The sequence below is a fragment of the Ovis aries genome, chromosome 1, assembly GCF_016772045.2.
Source record: "Ovis aries strain OAR_USU_Benz2616 breed Rambouillet chromosome 1, ARS-UI_Ramb_v3.0, whole genome shotgun sequence".
Classification (NCBI taxonomy): Eukaryota; Metazoa; Chordata; class Mammalia; order Artiodactyla; family Bovidae; genus Ovis; species Ovis aries.
This window is the reverse complement of record NC_056054.1, coordinates 63660010-63675518: the sequence shown is the minus strand read 5'-3', so window position 1 is coordinate 63675518 and position 15509 is coordinate 63660010. Positions and strand designations below refer to the sequence as shown.

The window sequence follows — 15509 nt, the reverse complement described above, 5'->3', positions numbered from 1 at the left end:
TTCCTTTCCCCTAGCTTCTTTAATATCTTCCATATCAATGAAGTACAGTAAATATGTCCTTATTTATATTGTATATACTAGTATATTGTTGGAGAAGACTTGAGAGTCCCTTGGACTGCAAGGAGATCCAACCAGCCCATCCTAAAGGAAATCAGTCCTGAATATTCATTGGAAGGACTGATACTGAAACTCCAGTACTTTGGCCACTGATGTGAAGGAGTGATTCATTTGAAAAGACCCTCATGCTGGGAAAGATTGAAGGCAGGAGGAGAAGAGGACGACAGAGGATGAGATGGTTGGATGGCATTACCGATTGAATGAACCTGAGTTTGAGTAAAAGCCAGAAGTTGGTGATGGACAGGGAGGCCTGGCATGCTGCAGTCCATGGGGTCGCAAAGAGTCAGACACTACTGAGTGACTGAACTGAACTGATAGACAGTGAAGTCGCTCAGTCGTGTCCGACTCTTTGCAACTCCATGGACAGTAGCCAACCAGGCTCCTATGTCCATGGGATTTTCCAGGCAAGAATACTGGAGTGGGTTGCCATTTCCTTCTCCAGGGGATCTTCCTGACCCAGGGATCGAACCCAGGTCTCCCTCATTGTAGGCAGACGCTTTACCGTCTGAGCCACCAGGGAAGTCAACTGATACAAGTATACAATTAAAGACCTTCAGTGAATACAATAAAATCAATTTATAGTAAAAAATACTCAGACCAAATTCATTTCTCAAAAATATTGTTTATTTGCCTTCTTACATTTGTATTATGACCACTCCAATAGACAGTTTGAACTTCTTGATGAAATTTGTATTTTTATAGAGAAGTTTTGTGTCAGATAATATGTAACCAGGTATGAATATGAAAAAGAAATTTATCACCTTTTGATACACTAATAAATACAAATTGTTTAATTTAATATTGATTTACAATTTTTCAAATATCTCTGCATGTTTCTATTTAGTCTAAGGGTTCCTTGTAAAATTCTTCAAATTATTTTCACACATGATAAATTTAAAAATTCTGAAACATCCTTTAATTTTGTTGTTGATATATTCTTAAAACCCTGTTCTGGGTCTGCTAGGCTTTCTTCTCTTGTTTAAGATACAAATAGTGATGCTTAAAATCAGACTAACAATTACCACAGAGCCAACCACTAACAACACCAACGTAGAAATGCTGAGTCCGGATTTAGGGGGATTTTTATCAGGACTAGGATCTGGATGAATTTCATCAGGAGTGTAATCTTCTTGAACAAACAAAGCTACTTGCACAATGTTGGATACTTTTGATGTCAAATTGCTTTTATCCACACTTTGAATGGCAATGAATATGTGGGTTTCATTTTCCTCTGAGATATTTCCTGGTTTGAACGTGAAGGTTTCCTTGGAATTGGCCTCTTTTGGTAACAGAGCAGTAGTGTTTACTTGCAGAGCATCATCAAAATTATCCCTTAGATCCAGGATGCTTTCACTTATTCTTATGATATACTGTTGAACTAAGAAAAAATGTTATATGTAGTTTAGAAACTAGAGCATACCATATGAAATCTTTTTTCATTCTCCTCCAAAACGCTGTTAGTCATGCCAAAGTTGTGCTCACATCCACAGCCTTATTTATTTTTCCATAAAAGCTGAATTCTGATTTTTAAACTGTGCAGATGATACATGGCAGGTTATAATATGCCACACTTGATGATTCATAACATGAGATTATAAAATTAATACTTTGCTGAGCTATTAGTTATAAATTATTTCCCTCTCACACACCCTTAGACACTTGCTTTTGCAACAAGCAACTTTCAATTAATCAACAGTGCATGACACGTAGTCCTTACCTTTTCCAACATCAAAATCATCCCCTGGTGCTGTCCACGTTAGATTGATCTCATTCTCATGTGATGTGGCCTCAAGATCCGTGATTTGACTTGGCGGGAAGAGGTCAAGTAATGAGGGAGACTGTGGAACATTGGAAACCACAAATGCATCTCCTGTTGCTGTTCGGGTGAAACTCTCCACATTTGTCTGAGTGTCCTCATCATTTTCAGGTCTTGGTGGATTCCCTTCAATGTTGCCTGCATTATAAATTCCTGGTATTTAATGGACAAATCTGCACTAATATTTTCAGAACTCAATGAATTGTATTTCTTATCCTACATTCCCCCCTCTTTTTTTTTCCATATACACAGTTTCATTTTATTAATTTTGGTGACAAGATCATAAGGATTCAGTTGGTAGAAGAATTCTTTCTTTAGCATCCTGACCAGAGTATTGTAAGGTAGAACTGGATAATAAATTGCTTTGGAATTAAGACGTCCTGAATGGGAATATTGTTATATAGTTAATATATGCTTTAAAAATAAAGGAGTTGCTTTATTTCTTAAATTACCTTTAAGATGGGAATAAATCTGGGGGAATTTCTACTGGTTCACTTTCAGTCACTTGTGTCAGGTTTCATTTACACTTCCTCCCTGTTGCAACTGCTGATTAATATTCAGATTATATTGCAACAGAAAGCCCCTATAAGGGTGACGTACGGGACAAAACAAAGGAAAGCTAACAAAAATGCATTCTTAATATTTTTCATTGCTTTCCTCTACACATTTTTCCTTTTGACTAAAGAAAAACTTTGCAAATAAAGGCTATGTAATCAGATGGATAAATTCTACCATTGGTTTCTAGTTAATTCAGTTCAGTTGCCTAGTCGTGTCTGACTCTTTGCGACCCCATGAATCGCAGCATGCCAGGCCTCCCTGTCCATCACCATCTCCCGGAGTTCACTCAGACTCATGTCCATCGAGTCAGTGATGCCATCCAGCCATCTCATCTTCTGTCGTCCCCTTCTCCTCCTGCCCCCAATCACTCCCAGCATCAGAGTCTTTTCCAATGAGTCAACTCTTCGCATGAGGTGGCCCAAGTACTGGAGCTTCAGCTTTAGCATCATTCCTTCCAAAGAAATCCCAGGGTTGATCTCCTTCAGAATGGACTGGTTGGACCTCCTTGCAGTCCAAGGGACTCTCAAGAGTCTTCTCCAACACCACAGTTCAAAAGCATCAATTCTTCGGTGCTCAGCCTTCTTCACAGTCCAACTCTCACATCCATACATGACTACTGGAAAAACCATAGCCTTGACTAGACGGACCTTAGTCGGCAAAGTAATGTCTCTGCTTTTGAATATACTATTTAGGTTGGTCATAACTTTTCTTCTGAGGAGTAAGCATCTTTTAATTTCATGGCTGCAATCACCATCTGCAGTGATTTTGGACCCCCCCCAAAATAAAGTCTGACACTGTTTCCACTGTTTCCCCATCTATTTGCCATGAAGTGATGGGACTGGATGCCATGATCTTCGTTTTCTGAATGTTGAGCTTTAAGCCAACTTTTTCGCTCTCCTCTTTCACTTTAAGTACATAACATATTAGCCTCTTCATCCTGAGCTGAAAATGTGGCAAATTTTTGTTGATGTAGGTCAGATGTTCCAAACAAATCTAATAATGGCTGGCTTTCATTGAAATGTCTATACCAAAGACACTGTAAGCTTAGGTTAATTTGGAGGCAAACTGTCATGTGATTGAGAATTCATTCCAGAAATGGGAGAAGCTATACTCTGAAGTTATAAAATATTTGTAGCCTTAATCATACCAACTCACAATTATTCAAGCCACCGTTAATTTCAGAGATTATGAAGTACTCACCATCTACTACCCAGCCTGGTATGAATGCAGCTGTATTCAGTGGATGCCTTAAGCTCCTTCTGACGGCATTTTCTCCTCCATGAGCTCGTACTTTTAAGTTATATGCGCCATTTTCTTTATAAGTTGTAAAGTATCTAGAGTAGACTCCATCATTCTTGAAAGAATCAGCACCTTGTTATGGAAGTGAAGGAATAAATTACTAATGTAAAGAAAAATAAAAACAAGTATTTTCTAAGTCAAGCATATGGGCTTTATAAGCATATTGCTTTTATTGATCTCCCTATTTTGTGATTGACCCCTTGGGGAATATTTCCATTTTGCTCTGCCAATCAGTATCTTGTTGGATGGATATCCTTGTGGTACTGTGTTTGTGTGTGTACATATGCATGCATACTAAGTCGCTTCAGTCCTGTCAGACTCTGCAACCCTGCAGACTGTAGCCCACCAATGTCCTCTCTCTGTGGGATTCTTCAGGCAAGAATATTGGAGTGGGTTGCCATGCCCTCCTCCAGGAGATCTTCCTGACCCTCCTTCCTGACCAGGAGATCTTCCTGACCCAGGAATCAAACCGAAGCCTCTTATGTCTCCTGCACAGGCTGGTGGCCTCTTTACCACTGGTGCCATCTGGGAAGCCTGTGTGTGTGTGTGTGTGTATTATTTTTGTTGTGATTGTTGTTCAGTCACTAAGTTGTGTTTGACTTTTTTTGTCAGACACATGAACTGCAGCACGCCAAGCTTCCTTGTCCTCTGCTGTCTCCCACAGTTTGCTGAAATTCATGTCTATTGAGTCAATGGTGCTATCTAACCATCTAATCCTCCGCCCTCTTCGCCTTTTGCCTTCAGTCTTTCCCAGCATCAGGGTCTTTTCCAATGAATCAGCTCTTTGCATCATGTTACCAAAGTATTAGAGCTTCAGCAACAGTCCTTCTGATGAATATCCAGGGTTAATTTCTTTTAGGATTGAATGGTTTAATATTCTCTCAAGAGTCTTCTCCAGCACCACAGTGCAAAAGCATTAATTCGTTGGCGCTCAGCCTTCTTTATGGTCCAACTTTTACATCTGTACATGACTACTGGAAAAACCATAGCTTTGACTATTCAGACCTTTGTTGGCAAAGTGATGTCTCTGCTATTTAATATGCTATCTAGGTTTGTCATAGCTTTTCTTCCAAACAGCAAGTCTTTTAATTTCATGACTGCTATCACTGCAGTGATTTTGGAGACCAAGAAAATAAAATCTTTCACTGCTTCCATTTTTTCCCTTTTTATTTGTAATAATATATTATTACACAGACATACTGGTATATATACTGATACCTATGCATCTGTACTTAATGCCTTCATCTTATGAACGCATATGCAGATTATTATAGCATTCTTCTTACCGTTTCTCAGCTAGTCTGTTTGCAGCTCATGCTTTAAGCACAATTATGTTGTCTCTCTCTCTCTCTCCCCGAATCAAAGGATCCCCAGTAAAGAAGTATTATCTTTGCATAAGATTTAATTCTCATTGCTATCACCTACAAATTACTTATTTTAACTTATCTTCAATGTCTCATTTTTTGTTTTAATCCCTACCTCTTACACTATGATTGATTAATTTTCTGGTCTAACAATGGAAAACCCCATCTGTTTTTAGAATAAACGTTTAGGAGAGCTTAGGAATACTGTATCATAAGAATATTTCTTCATATCACCAGTACTAGAGAGTTTTGTTAACTTGCAAACACATATCTCCGGAGGGTTAAGACTTTTAAGAGAGAGATTCTTAAAATGAAATCCTTAGACCAACAGCATCTGAGTTTCTCTGGGTCATATAAGGAACGAAAGTTTTTCCGGTGTTCCCATTCTGTGTTATAAAACAAGCTGTTCAGGAATTTCACTTCAGGAGTTAAAATTTGAGAACCCCTGCTCCAAGTCATTGTTAATTGCCAATGCTTTCTTAGGTAAAGTCATTCTTAAGCATCTATGCTTTCTTAGGTAAAGCTGTCCCAAATTATTTGAGTTTTATTTGAGAAATTTTATTTCTCCTTGAGAAATGAAACAAGATACAGGAGTTTTAACGTAGCATGGAAGGGGTTGGGAGAAAGAGAGTCATGGGATAATTTAAGAAAATATTGTCATATTAGATGAAGGCACTGATAAACTAAAGACTTTTGCCTTCTAAACTTCTCACAGGGCCAACTCTAGTTGATGATAGGTTATAAGCTGGCTGATTTAACTACATTGAAAGGAAGCTAATTGAAAATTCTGACAACTTAGATGTTTACTGAGATAGTAATTTCTTTACTAAATGACCTCTCTAAAAAAGCGTTAGTTCCCAGAATAATTCAGAATTGGGAAAAGGTTTTAAAGTACAGTACCACTCACCCATACAGACCAAGGAGATGGAGAGTGGTCAACACTCTATTTTGATACCTTCCAATCAGATCTGGTATCTGATGATGACCCAGTGATGTCCCCTTCTCTCTGATGGCAGATCCAGCTTCCTTTGGTCTCAGTCCCCAAGATTATATGTGAACTTCTTATCTAGCTGTTGGGAATTTCTCATGGCTGTCATCCCCTCCCTGCCAGGGACCCAAATTGTACTGTTTCATTCCATACTACTACTTGGGTTTCACTGTCTCTGGCCAGACTTTCTTGGTTATATAATCCTGCTGGTGCTGCTGCTGCTGCTGCTGCTGCTGCTAAGTTGCTTCAGTCATGTCCGACTCTGTGCGACCCCATACACGGCAGCCCACCAGGCTTCCCTGTCCCTGGGATTCTCCAGGCAAGAACACTGGAGCGGGTTGCCATTTCCTTCTCCAGCGCATGAAAGTGAAAAGTGAAAGTGAAGTCGCTCAGTCGTGTCTGACTCTAGCAACCCCACGGACTGCAGCCTACCAGGCTCCTCCATCCATGGGATTTTCCAGGCAAAAGTACTGGAGTGGAGTGCCATTGCCTTCTTCATATATACCCCTAGGAAACACTTATTCAGAATTCCTGATGCTGTCCTCAATATCAGCAATGATACTTTCCTATGTATTGGAAGACATTGGTTGTCTAAATGGAAGAAAGAACAATAATGACAGGAAAGTTCATTGAGTGCTCTACCATGTGTAAGACACTTGCAAATCACTTTGGAGTTGTTACCTGGATAGAATTTCACCCTGGTCCAGTTGTTCATCCACAATCTGCGTCAATTTTCTGATGCCTGTCCCTCTGCCCCACATTTCCTCAGGGACTCATAACATACCTTGAGTTATGAACATTTAGACTTGTTCCGAGAAACCTGTGATTTACCTGCACCATTATCCAAAAGTTCCAAAACTTCTGTTTCTCCAAATTTTGATTCAATGAAAGCAGTCACGTTGGCTCCAAGAATGGGTAAATACCCTTGTAGAATTTCTGCATAAACAATCAGTGGGCTGGGATAGCTGTTTGTATCTTTATTCACTTTAGCATTCACTGTGATTGGAGGCACAAAAGAGTTTGCTGCCCGAGAATTTACTGTTATGGTCAATGTTTCTGAGCTTGTTTTTGCTTGAATATTGTAAGTCCACACACCCACCTAAAAATTTAATAATAATGGAATAAGTATCCAACAGCAAGCTATTTTCTGTTTTTCCATTATCTAACTCTAAACTATTAAGTGTGTTACCGAATAAACAGAGCTTTGAGAGCTTTAAGAGTTTTGAGGGTAAAGAGGTAACAGTTGAGGCAGTTTGGAAAGAATATCCTATTATCATGCCTGGTATCCAAAATTTATGAAATCTCCATTGGTAAAAATAAGTTTTGGAAAGTTTGCCTTGATCTTGGACTTATCCTTAGATCTCAGAGTCTACAGACTCTATGACCTGGTGAAAAATGAAAGTGAAAGTTGCTCAGTCATTTCCGACTCTTTGCGACCCCATGGACAATAGTCCTTGGAATTCTCTAGGCCGCAGTATTGGAGTGGGTAGCCTTTCCAACCCAGGGATCAAACCCAGGTCTCCTGCACTGCAGGCAGATTCTTTACCAGCTGAGCCACAAGAGAAGCCTAAGAATATTGGAGTGGGTAGCCTATCCTTCTCCAGCAGATCTTCCCGAGCCAGGAATCAAACTGGGGTCTCCTGCATTGTTGGCAGATTCTTTACCAACTGAGTTATCAAGGAAGCTCCCCTATGATCTGGTATAAGAAATAGGTTTGTAGCTATCTACACAGCAAGCTGCACAGACTTACTACATTGTCCCCTCAAAGTTATCCTTAGCCTACTTAATTTTTTCCTTTCTCTTCCTTTCTTCTAATGCTTAAGTTCTTTTTTTTCCCCTCTGTCACCAAAATTTTCAGGACCATACAGTCATATCAAGTACATTCTACTTTATCTTAATTTTGAAATGATACAAGTATTGGCATCCACATTTATGATATCAAATGATGTATTTTCACCTGTAAAATTTGCAAAGAGGTCTAAAAATTAATTGCTTACCTTTGTAGCTCCTGGAATATTGAGATAGGCCATTTTGGAAGTTGAATCCACTGTGAAATTCTCCATTGACATTCCATTGGGATCAAAGAGATAAATAGAGGGAAGTTGTTGGCTCCATGTGATGAGAAAGAATGTGTCCTTTCCCACAGTGCTATCAATTATTACAGTGCCATTCATCCAGTCATTACTGTTGAGTTTTAATCCCTTACTTTCAAGCTGTTTAAATATATAAAAAATTAATAACTGTAAAAGAGAGTAATTTTATGCTTTTTTTCTGTTTTACATATTTTTAAATTTCTGCCTTGAGAACAAACTTAAATATGGCATACCACCTTAGGTTTGCGATCTCTTTGAAAGCTAATTGGGATGACAGTTGTCAGTCAGAAAGTGTGGAACTAAAGCTACTGAGGCAAGAACAGGATATAATAAAAGCATTAGAGCAGGACAGTGGGATTTACAGTTGGAGATACGGCCCTGTTATTATTTTCCCAGCTGTCTTGGTGAGCACCTACGCTAGGATTTAGCATTAAAGTGCTAAACTACCTCTGAGAAAATTAGTTCTGTGTGTGTATTGCCCTCAGTTTACCATTTTTCTTGACTTAAAATAAAGTGCTCAGTCACTCAGTTGTGTCTGAATCTTTGTGACACCATGGACTATAACCCTACAGGCTCCTAGTCCATGGAATTCTCCAGACAAGAATACCGGAATGGATTGCCATTTTCTCCTACAGGGGATCTTCCCCACCCAGGGATTCACCCAGCATCTCCTAAATTGGCAGGCAGATTATTTACCACTGAGCCACCTGGTGATGATACAGAACTCAAAACTTGTAACAACCAGATTATTTTTCTTGGTTAAGTCTAAATCCAAACATAAATACTCGAGGACTAGGAACTCTGACCTGAATAGATTGCTGGGAGCCATCGATGTTCCCTGATGCAAGGGCTGCAAAAGCATCAATAAGGCCATTGTTCTGGCCTTCATCTGAAGCATAAACATATTTTCCTCCTAAAATGTAAATACATTAACTAGGTTGCTTTTCAGAAAATAAGTGCTTTTCACATTTTAGTGATTAAGATGATATCAGGGTAAACAAAACCATAGTTTCAGTATGTATTATAAAAATAAATCCAAATCAGATAGGCATAAAAGATTATCTCTGAAATGTTGCCTAAAAAATTTCATAACTGGGAGGTAAGCTACCTTTTAACTCCACTAATAGAAATCTTTCTGGTTTAAATGCATCAGCTAACTAAAGAATGTGAAAGGAGATGTCATAATTTCATGAACTAAAGCTCACAGGATCACATAGCCTTTAGGAAAATTATTCACTTTAATGATTATTTAAGATACAGTTCTAACCATATCAGCTTTCAAGTTTTCCTGCCAGAGTGGGTCAGAATCAGAAAGGTTAAAGAGATTTCATATTGAAGCATCCTGACAAAATTTGGCAATGAGCAGATAAAAAAATGGTAAACAATAGAGACAAGTTTAAAAACAATACTTTTGGAGGGATATTTAGGACAGAAATACTTTACAATGGCTATAAAAGTACTTCGAAATGACGGGAGTTTGTACAATTAAGCATTAAAAAGCAAGTGCTTGTTTGGTAACATTAGAGGTCAATTCAATACAATAATTGATTTTTATAATGTTATAAATTATGTATTCTCTACTATGTTTAAGAAGGCACTGAACACATGTAGTCCATTTTCTTCACATGTCTTTGTAAGATAATAGCTATTTTACGTTTAATCTAGAAACATTGTTATTACTATATTTATAGCCGGAGTTTCTGTTAAGCCCATCCCTTAACTTTCAGTCTATTCTATAGCCTCATGTATTTCTCACTATCCCTCAGTGTGGCTTGCATTGTCACCCCAACATGCTTTATATTCTCTGTCATCCCTTTTTCTTCCGGAGAAAGCAAACAAACTGATAAACGTCTAGCTCCTCATCTCTCATGCCTTGTTTCCCCGACTCTATTCAATGCTGAGAGAATCAATGACTCCATCTGCTCACATGGTGTCTGACACCTATGTATGTCTCTTGTTATGGACGAGTGTTACCTGACTATGCTTTTCTGATTAGCGGTGTTATTTGTCTCTCGGGTCAGCGGGACTATTGGCACCTTGAGATCATGTCTGGTTTAACTCTGATCCCAAGCTCCTGGCACAGCACCTGCAGAGGAGGAGCTTAAGAGAACGTATTGAATTGTCAGCCTGTACATTTATGTATTGCTATCAAAGGATGCATGTCATATTTTACCTGTTGCAGTGCTCATCTCTTTGACTTCTAGAGCAGCATTTGGTCCAAGAGCAATGAAATGAATGATGGCCCCACTTTGTTTCACTGTCTCAATACAAGACTTTACAGTGTTATCCTCCCCGTCAGTCAGCAGCACTATTTCAGATCCATCTAGTTGGAAGCCAGCATTTCTAATTGCCTACAAATATAATCAGAGCATTATTACAGGTGATCCTAGGTCAACTAGGTTGGGAGAGATAAAATGGATAAAATGGACATAGAAAATAGTGTGCAGAAAAGAGGAGACAGCTTCATTTTTAAATCAAAGGATCTGTAATCACAACGCTAGAGGGATTTAAACAGGACTTTTTATTTTCTGTCCACCCACTGTAGGAAATGTTTGCTCAGATGAAGTTGTGTGGGAGTAGGGGTATGGAAAATCCTACTTGAGTTCAATGACTATGACATCACATTCTGTGGCACTCAGGAAAACCAGACACCAAGCATATAATGGCATTAAATATTTTTTTGCTTCTTTGGTTCTGTAGGCAGCTAGATGCATTAAGAGTTCACCTCAAAATTTTTAAAGAAGCTGTTGGTTCCAAATTAGGGTATCCTCAGTATGCTAATAAACAAAAGATGTGGAAAGTTCTACACAAGTTAAAAATCTTGTTATATAATTTTTAATTAATTGCTAATAGTCACAAGCACATAACTAAGCATATTAATGGTGCTAAGAGAATATATGACTTACTGAGAATGTATCCTATTTATGGCTTGAACCATTTCCTATAAAGCTAAATAGTTTGAAACACAGAGTTTTGAATCTAGGCACCCATAAGAAAGGATAAAGATAATTTATCTCAGGAAGACAACTGTATTTCATCTTCTTTGACAGCTTTATTGGAAGTGGCTTCTTGATACATCATTTTGAGAAACTGAGTCCAGTCCAAGAGGAAAAAAAAGATAGGCTATCAGTGACTTAGGCAAAGAATGACTGCTATATATAATTTTCAGTTCAGTCAGTTCAGTTGCTCAGTTGTGTCAGACTCTTTGTGACCCCATGGACTACAGCACACCAGGCTTCCCTGTCCATCACTAACTCTCAGAGCTTGCTCAATTCATGTCCATCGAGTCAGTGATATCATCCAACCATCTCATCCTCTGTCGTCCCCTTCTCCTCCCGCCTTCAGTCTTTCCCAGCATCAGGGTCTTTTCAGTTCTTCACATCAGTTGGCCTAAGTGTTGGAGCTTCAGCGTCAGCATCAGTCCTTCCAATTAATATTCAGGACAGATTTCCTTTAGGATTGGCTGGTTTCATCTCCTTGCAGTCCAAGCGACTGCAAAGCATCAATTCTTCAGTGCTCAACTTTCTTTATAGTCCAACTCTCACATCCATACATGACCACTGAAAAACCATAGCTTTGACTAGATGGACCTTCTTTGAGAAAGTAATGTCTCTGCTTTTTAATATGCTCTCTAGGTTGGTTATAGCTTTTCCTCCAAAGAGCAAGCATCTTTTAATTTCATGGCTTCAGTCACCATCTGCAGTGATTTTGGAGCCCCCCCAAACAAAGTCTCTTACTGCTTCCATTGTTTCCCTATCTATTTGCCATACAGCGATGGAACCAGATGCCATGATCTTAGTTTTCTGAATGTATATTTTTAATATATTTGAAATATGGCTCTATGTACACTAGAACCAAATTAAAATTTAGGAAATGTTTTCATGCATTATAGCATTTATACATCATCCCCATCACATCCCCCCCTACACATCTGGGAACAAATGAAGATTCAAAGATGAAGCAGAGTTCTCTGTCCTTCATGTCTCCCTTGTATTATTTTATTCACTGAACACTTGCAGTGTGTTATTCTCTGTGCTGACTGCTGGGGATTCAGCAGGAACTACATGGATTTTGTATTCATAGAAATAATTACATTTAAAGATATTTATTGGGAATTGGGTGAGAGACTGGGAAAAATATAGAGATGATTGGCAAAGGCAAAACTAAAATAATCAATAAAGAGAAACTATAATATTATAGTGCTACCATTTACTCTGAAGGAGATCAACCCTGGGATTTCTTTGGAAGGAATAATGCTAAAGCTGAAGCTCCAGTACTTTGGCCACCTCATGCGAAGAGTTGACTCATTGGAAAAGACTCTGATGCTGGGAGGGATGGGGGCAGGAGGAGAAGGGGACGACAGAGGATGAGATGGCTGGATGGCATCACTGACTCAATGGACGTGAGTCTGAGTGAACTCCCGGATTTGGTGATGGACAGGGAGGCCTCACGTGCTGCGATTCATGGGGTCACAAAGAGTCGGACATGGCTGAGCGACTGAAATGAACTGAACTGAACTGAACCATTTACTGAAATTTGCTGTGAGTTAAATGTGTTTTACACATTTTGTAATTTAATCCAACTCCAAACTCCCAACCTGTCCCTAGATTACTACTCTACTACCAGTCTTAATCCTTACATTTTATTTGGTATAGGGTAACCAGAGTCAAAGTGCCAACATCCGCTGGATCATCAAAAAAGCAAGACAGAAAGACATCTATTTATGCTTTATTGACTATGCCAAAGCCTTTGACTGTGTGGATCATAATAAACTGAAAGAGATGGGAATACAGACCACCTGACCTGCCTCTTGAGAAACCGATGCAGGTCAGGAAGCAACAGTTAGAATTGGATATGGAACAACAGACTGGTTCCAAATAGGAAAAGGAGTACGTCAAAGCTGTATATTGTCACCCTGCTTATTTAACTTCTCTGCAGAGTACATCATGAGAAATGCTGGGCTGGAAGAAGCACAAGCTGGAATCAAGATTGCTGGGAGAAATATCAATAACCTCAGATATGCAGATGACACCACCCTTATGGCAGAAAATGAAGAGGAGCTAACAAGCCTCTTGATGAAAGTGAAAGAGGAGAGTGAAAAAGTTGGCTTAAACCTCAACATTCAGAAAACAAAGATCATGGCATCCGGTCCCATCATTTCATGGCAAATAGATGGGGAAACAGTGGAAACAGTGTCAGACTTTATTTTGTGGGCTCCAAAATCACTGACGATGGTGACTGCAGCCATGAAATTAAAAGATGCTTACTCCTTGGAAGAAAAGTTATGACCAACCTAGATAGCATATTGAAAAGCAGAGACATTCCTTTGCCAACAACGGTCCGTCTAGTCAAGGCTATGGTTTTTCCAGTGGTCATGTATGGATGTGATAGTTGAACTGTGAAAAAAGCTGAGCGCCAAAGAATTGATGCTTCTGAACTGTGGTGTTGGAGAAGATGACTTTTGAGAGTCCCTTGTACTGCAAGGAGATCCAACCAGTCCATTCTAAAGGAGATCAACCCTGGGATTTCTTTGGAAGGAACGATGCTAAAGTTGAAACTCCAGTACTTTGGCCACCTCATGTGAAGAGTTAACTCATTGGAAAAGACTCTGATGCTGGGAGGGATTGGGGGCAGGAGGAGAAGGGGACGACAGAGGATGAGATGGCTGGATGGCATCACTGACTCGATGGACATGAGTCTGAGTGAACTCCGGGAGATGGTGATGGACAGGGAGGCCTGGTGTCCTGTGATTCATGGGGTTGCAAAGAGTCAGACATGACTGAGCGACTGAACTGAACTGAACCAGAGTCATCTTCCCAAAATATGAAATAATTATGTCTTTTGTGCTTAAAGCCCTTCTGTTGTGTTTAAAATACAAACCTCATCATATCTTTTTGAGGGTTTGAAGAATATAGCCATTTTCTACCCGGCAATTACATTTCATTCCCCTTACTTGCCAAATTCCAGTGTCACTGGCTTCTATCATTTCTTAAATAATTCAGTTTTTGTTCACCTCATTCCCAAGGGACTTGGCCCTTTTCTTTGTACCTGAATGACTGGCTCCTTCTCATCCTTCAAATCTTAGCTTAACCATCACCCTTCAGATAGATCCTCTCTTCACCCTTCAGATAGATCCTCTCTTCACCCTTCAGATAGATCCTCTCTTCACCCTTCAGATAGATCCTCTCTTCACCCTAAGTAGGCTTTGTCCCTCTTTCCCTCTTACTTAATCACATCACATTTGTTTGGTCACTTCACAAGACTATCTCCACAACCTTCAATTAAAAAAAAATGGATAGATTTATCTGTATATTATCTGTTCCCCAATAAATTAACATGTGAGATTTGCTTCTTACATAAATATGTGTTAATAAATTAAAATATATTATGGTTACTCCCTACAGTAAATATGTATTGAAAAATTAAACATGAACAACCCTACAGGCTAACATTCATACTCAATTTTATTGATGAGGTAATTAAAAGCTACTGAGGTGAAGAATGCTTAAAGTTAGAAATCTGGTAAGTGATCATTGGAGTATGAACCCAGACTTCATGTTAGAAAACTATACTAAAATGCCATTAATTCATAAAAGAGAGACATTTGGTAGAGTTGGAAGTGGCAGGAAAAGCTGCATGAGGGATCAAGGATTTTGAAGAATGGATAGAATTTTGGCATACAAAGACAGAAAAGAAGCATTTTAGATGGGGGAATTACATGTATGAAGGCTGCTAGTACATAGGGGCTTGGAGAACAATGTGTGCAGTAAATTGGTTGAGGCAGAGAGTATTGGTAAGGGAGAACTGAAAAAAAAAAAGGCTGGCAAGAGAGGTGAGGGCAAGTTTATCACAGAATGAGAAGCTTTTAAATAACATCACACTGAGGAATTTAGACTTTATCTTATGGACTGTGAAGGGACATGTTTTTTAAGCAGGAAAATGATGCAATTGATATTAATTTTGAGCTCAAGATGACCATTTGGATACAAATAAGATTTGTAATAATAATTAATGTGAATTATATGTTTTCTATGTAGTATAATGACTACTGTCCTAAGTACAAACATGTATCATTTTGCTTAAGTCTCATAATAATCCTATGAGTTAAGCATTCTTATTTTTCTATACTTTATACATAAGGCATTAGAGACTAATTTCCAAGGAGGCTGAAGACTGTGCCTAGATTATGTGGCTAGTAAGTAGTATAGTCAGTACTCTGATGATGTCACAACTCATGTTATGACCAGTATTCCTTACCCTAAGTATGCTTAACA

The 15509-nt window shown here is 38.9% G+C and overlaps 1 protein-coding gene across 1 annotated transcript in view; it reads right to left on the bottom strand.

Moving 5' to 3' along the window:
* Nucleotides 1-719: 719 nt before the first annotated feature.
* The window catches only part of LOC101115586 (calcium-activated chloride channel regulator 4), a 31387-nt gene continuing 16597 nt past the window's right edge, over nt 720-15509 (bottom strand). Inside the window, exons 8-14 of the mRNA XM_004002157.5 lie at nt 10409-10586; nt 9042-9148; nt 8140-8355; nt 6974-7241; nt 3692-3862; nt 1835-2071; nt 720-1495 (exon numbers count right to left, since the gene is read on the bottom strand). Of these exons, the coding sequence (XP_004002206.4) occupies nt 1056-1495; nt 1835-2071; nt 3692-3862; nt 6974-7241; nt 8140-8355; nt 9042-9148; nt 10409-10586 (1617 nt within the window). The 3' untranslated portion in view covers nt 720-1055. The remainder of the gene's footprint in view (nt 1496-1834; nt 2072-3691; nt 3863-6973; nt 7242-8139; nt 8356-9041; nt 9149-10408; nt 10587-15509) is intronic.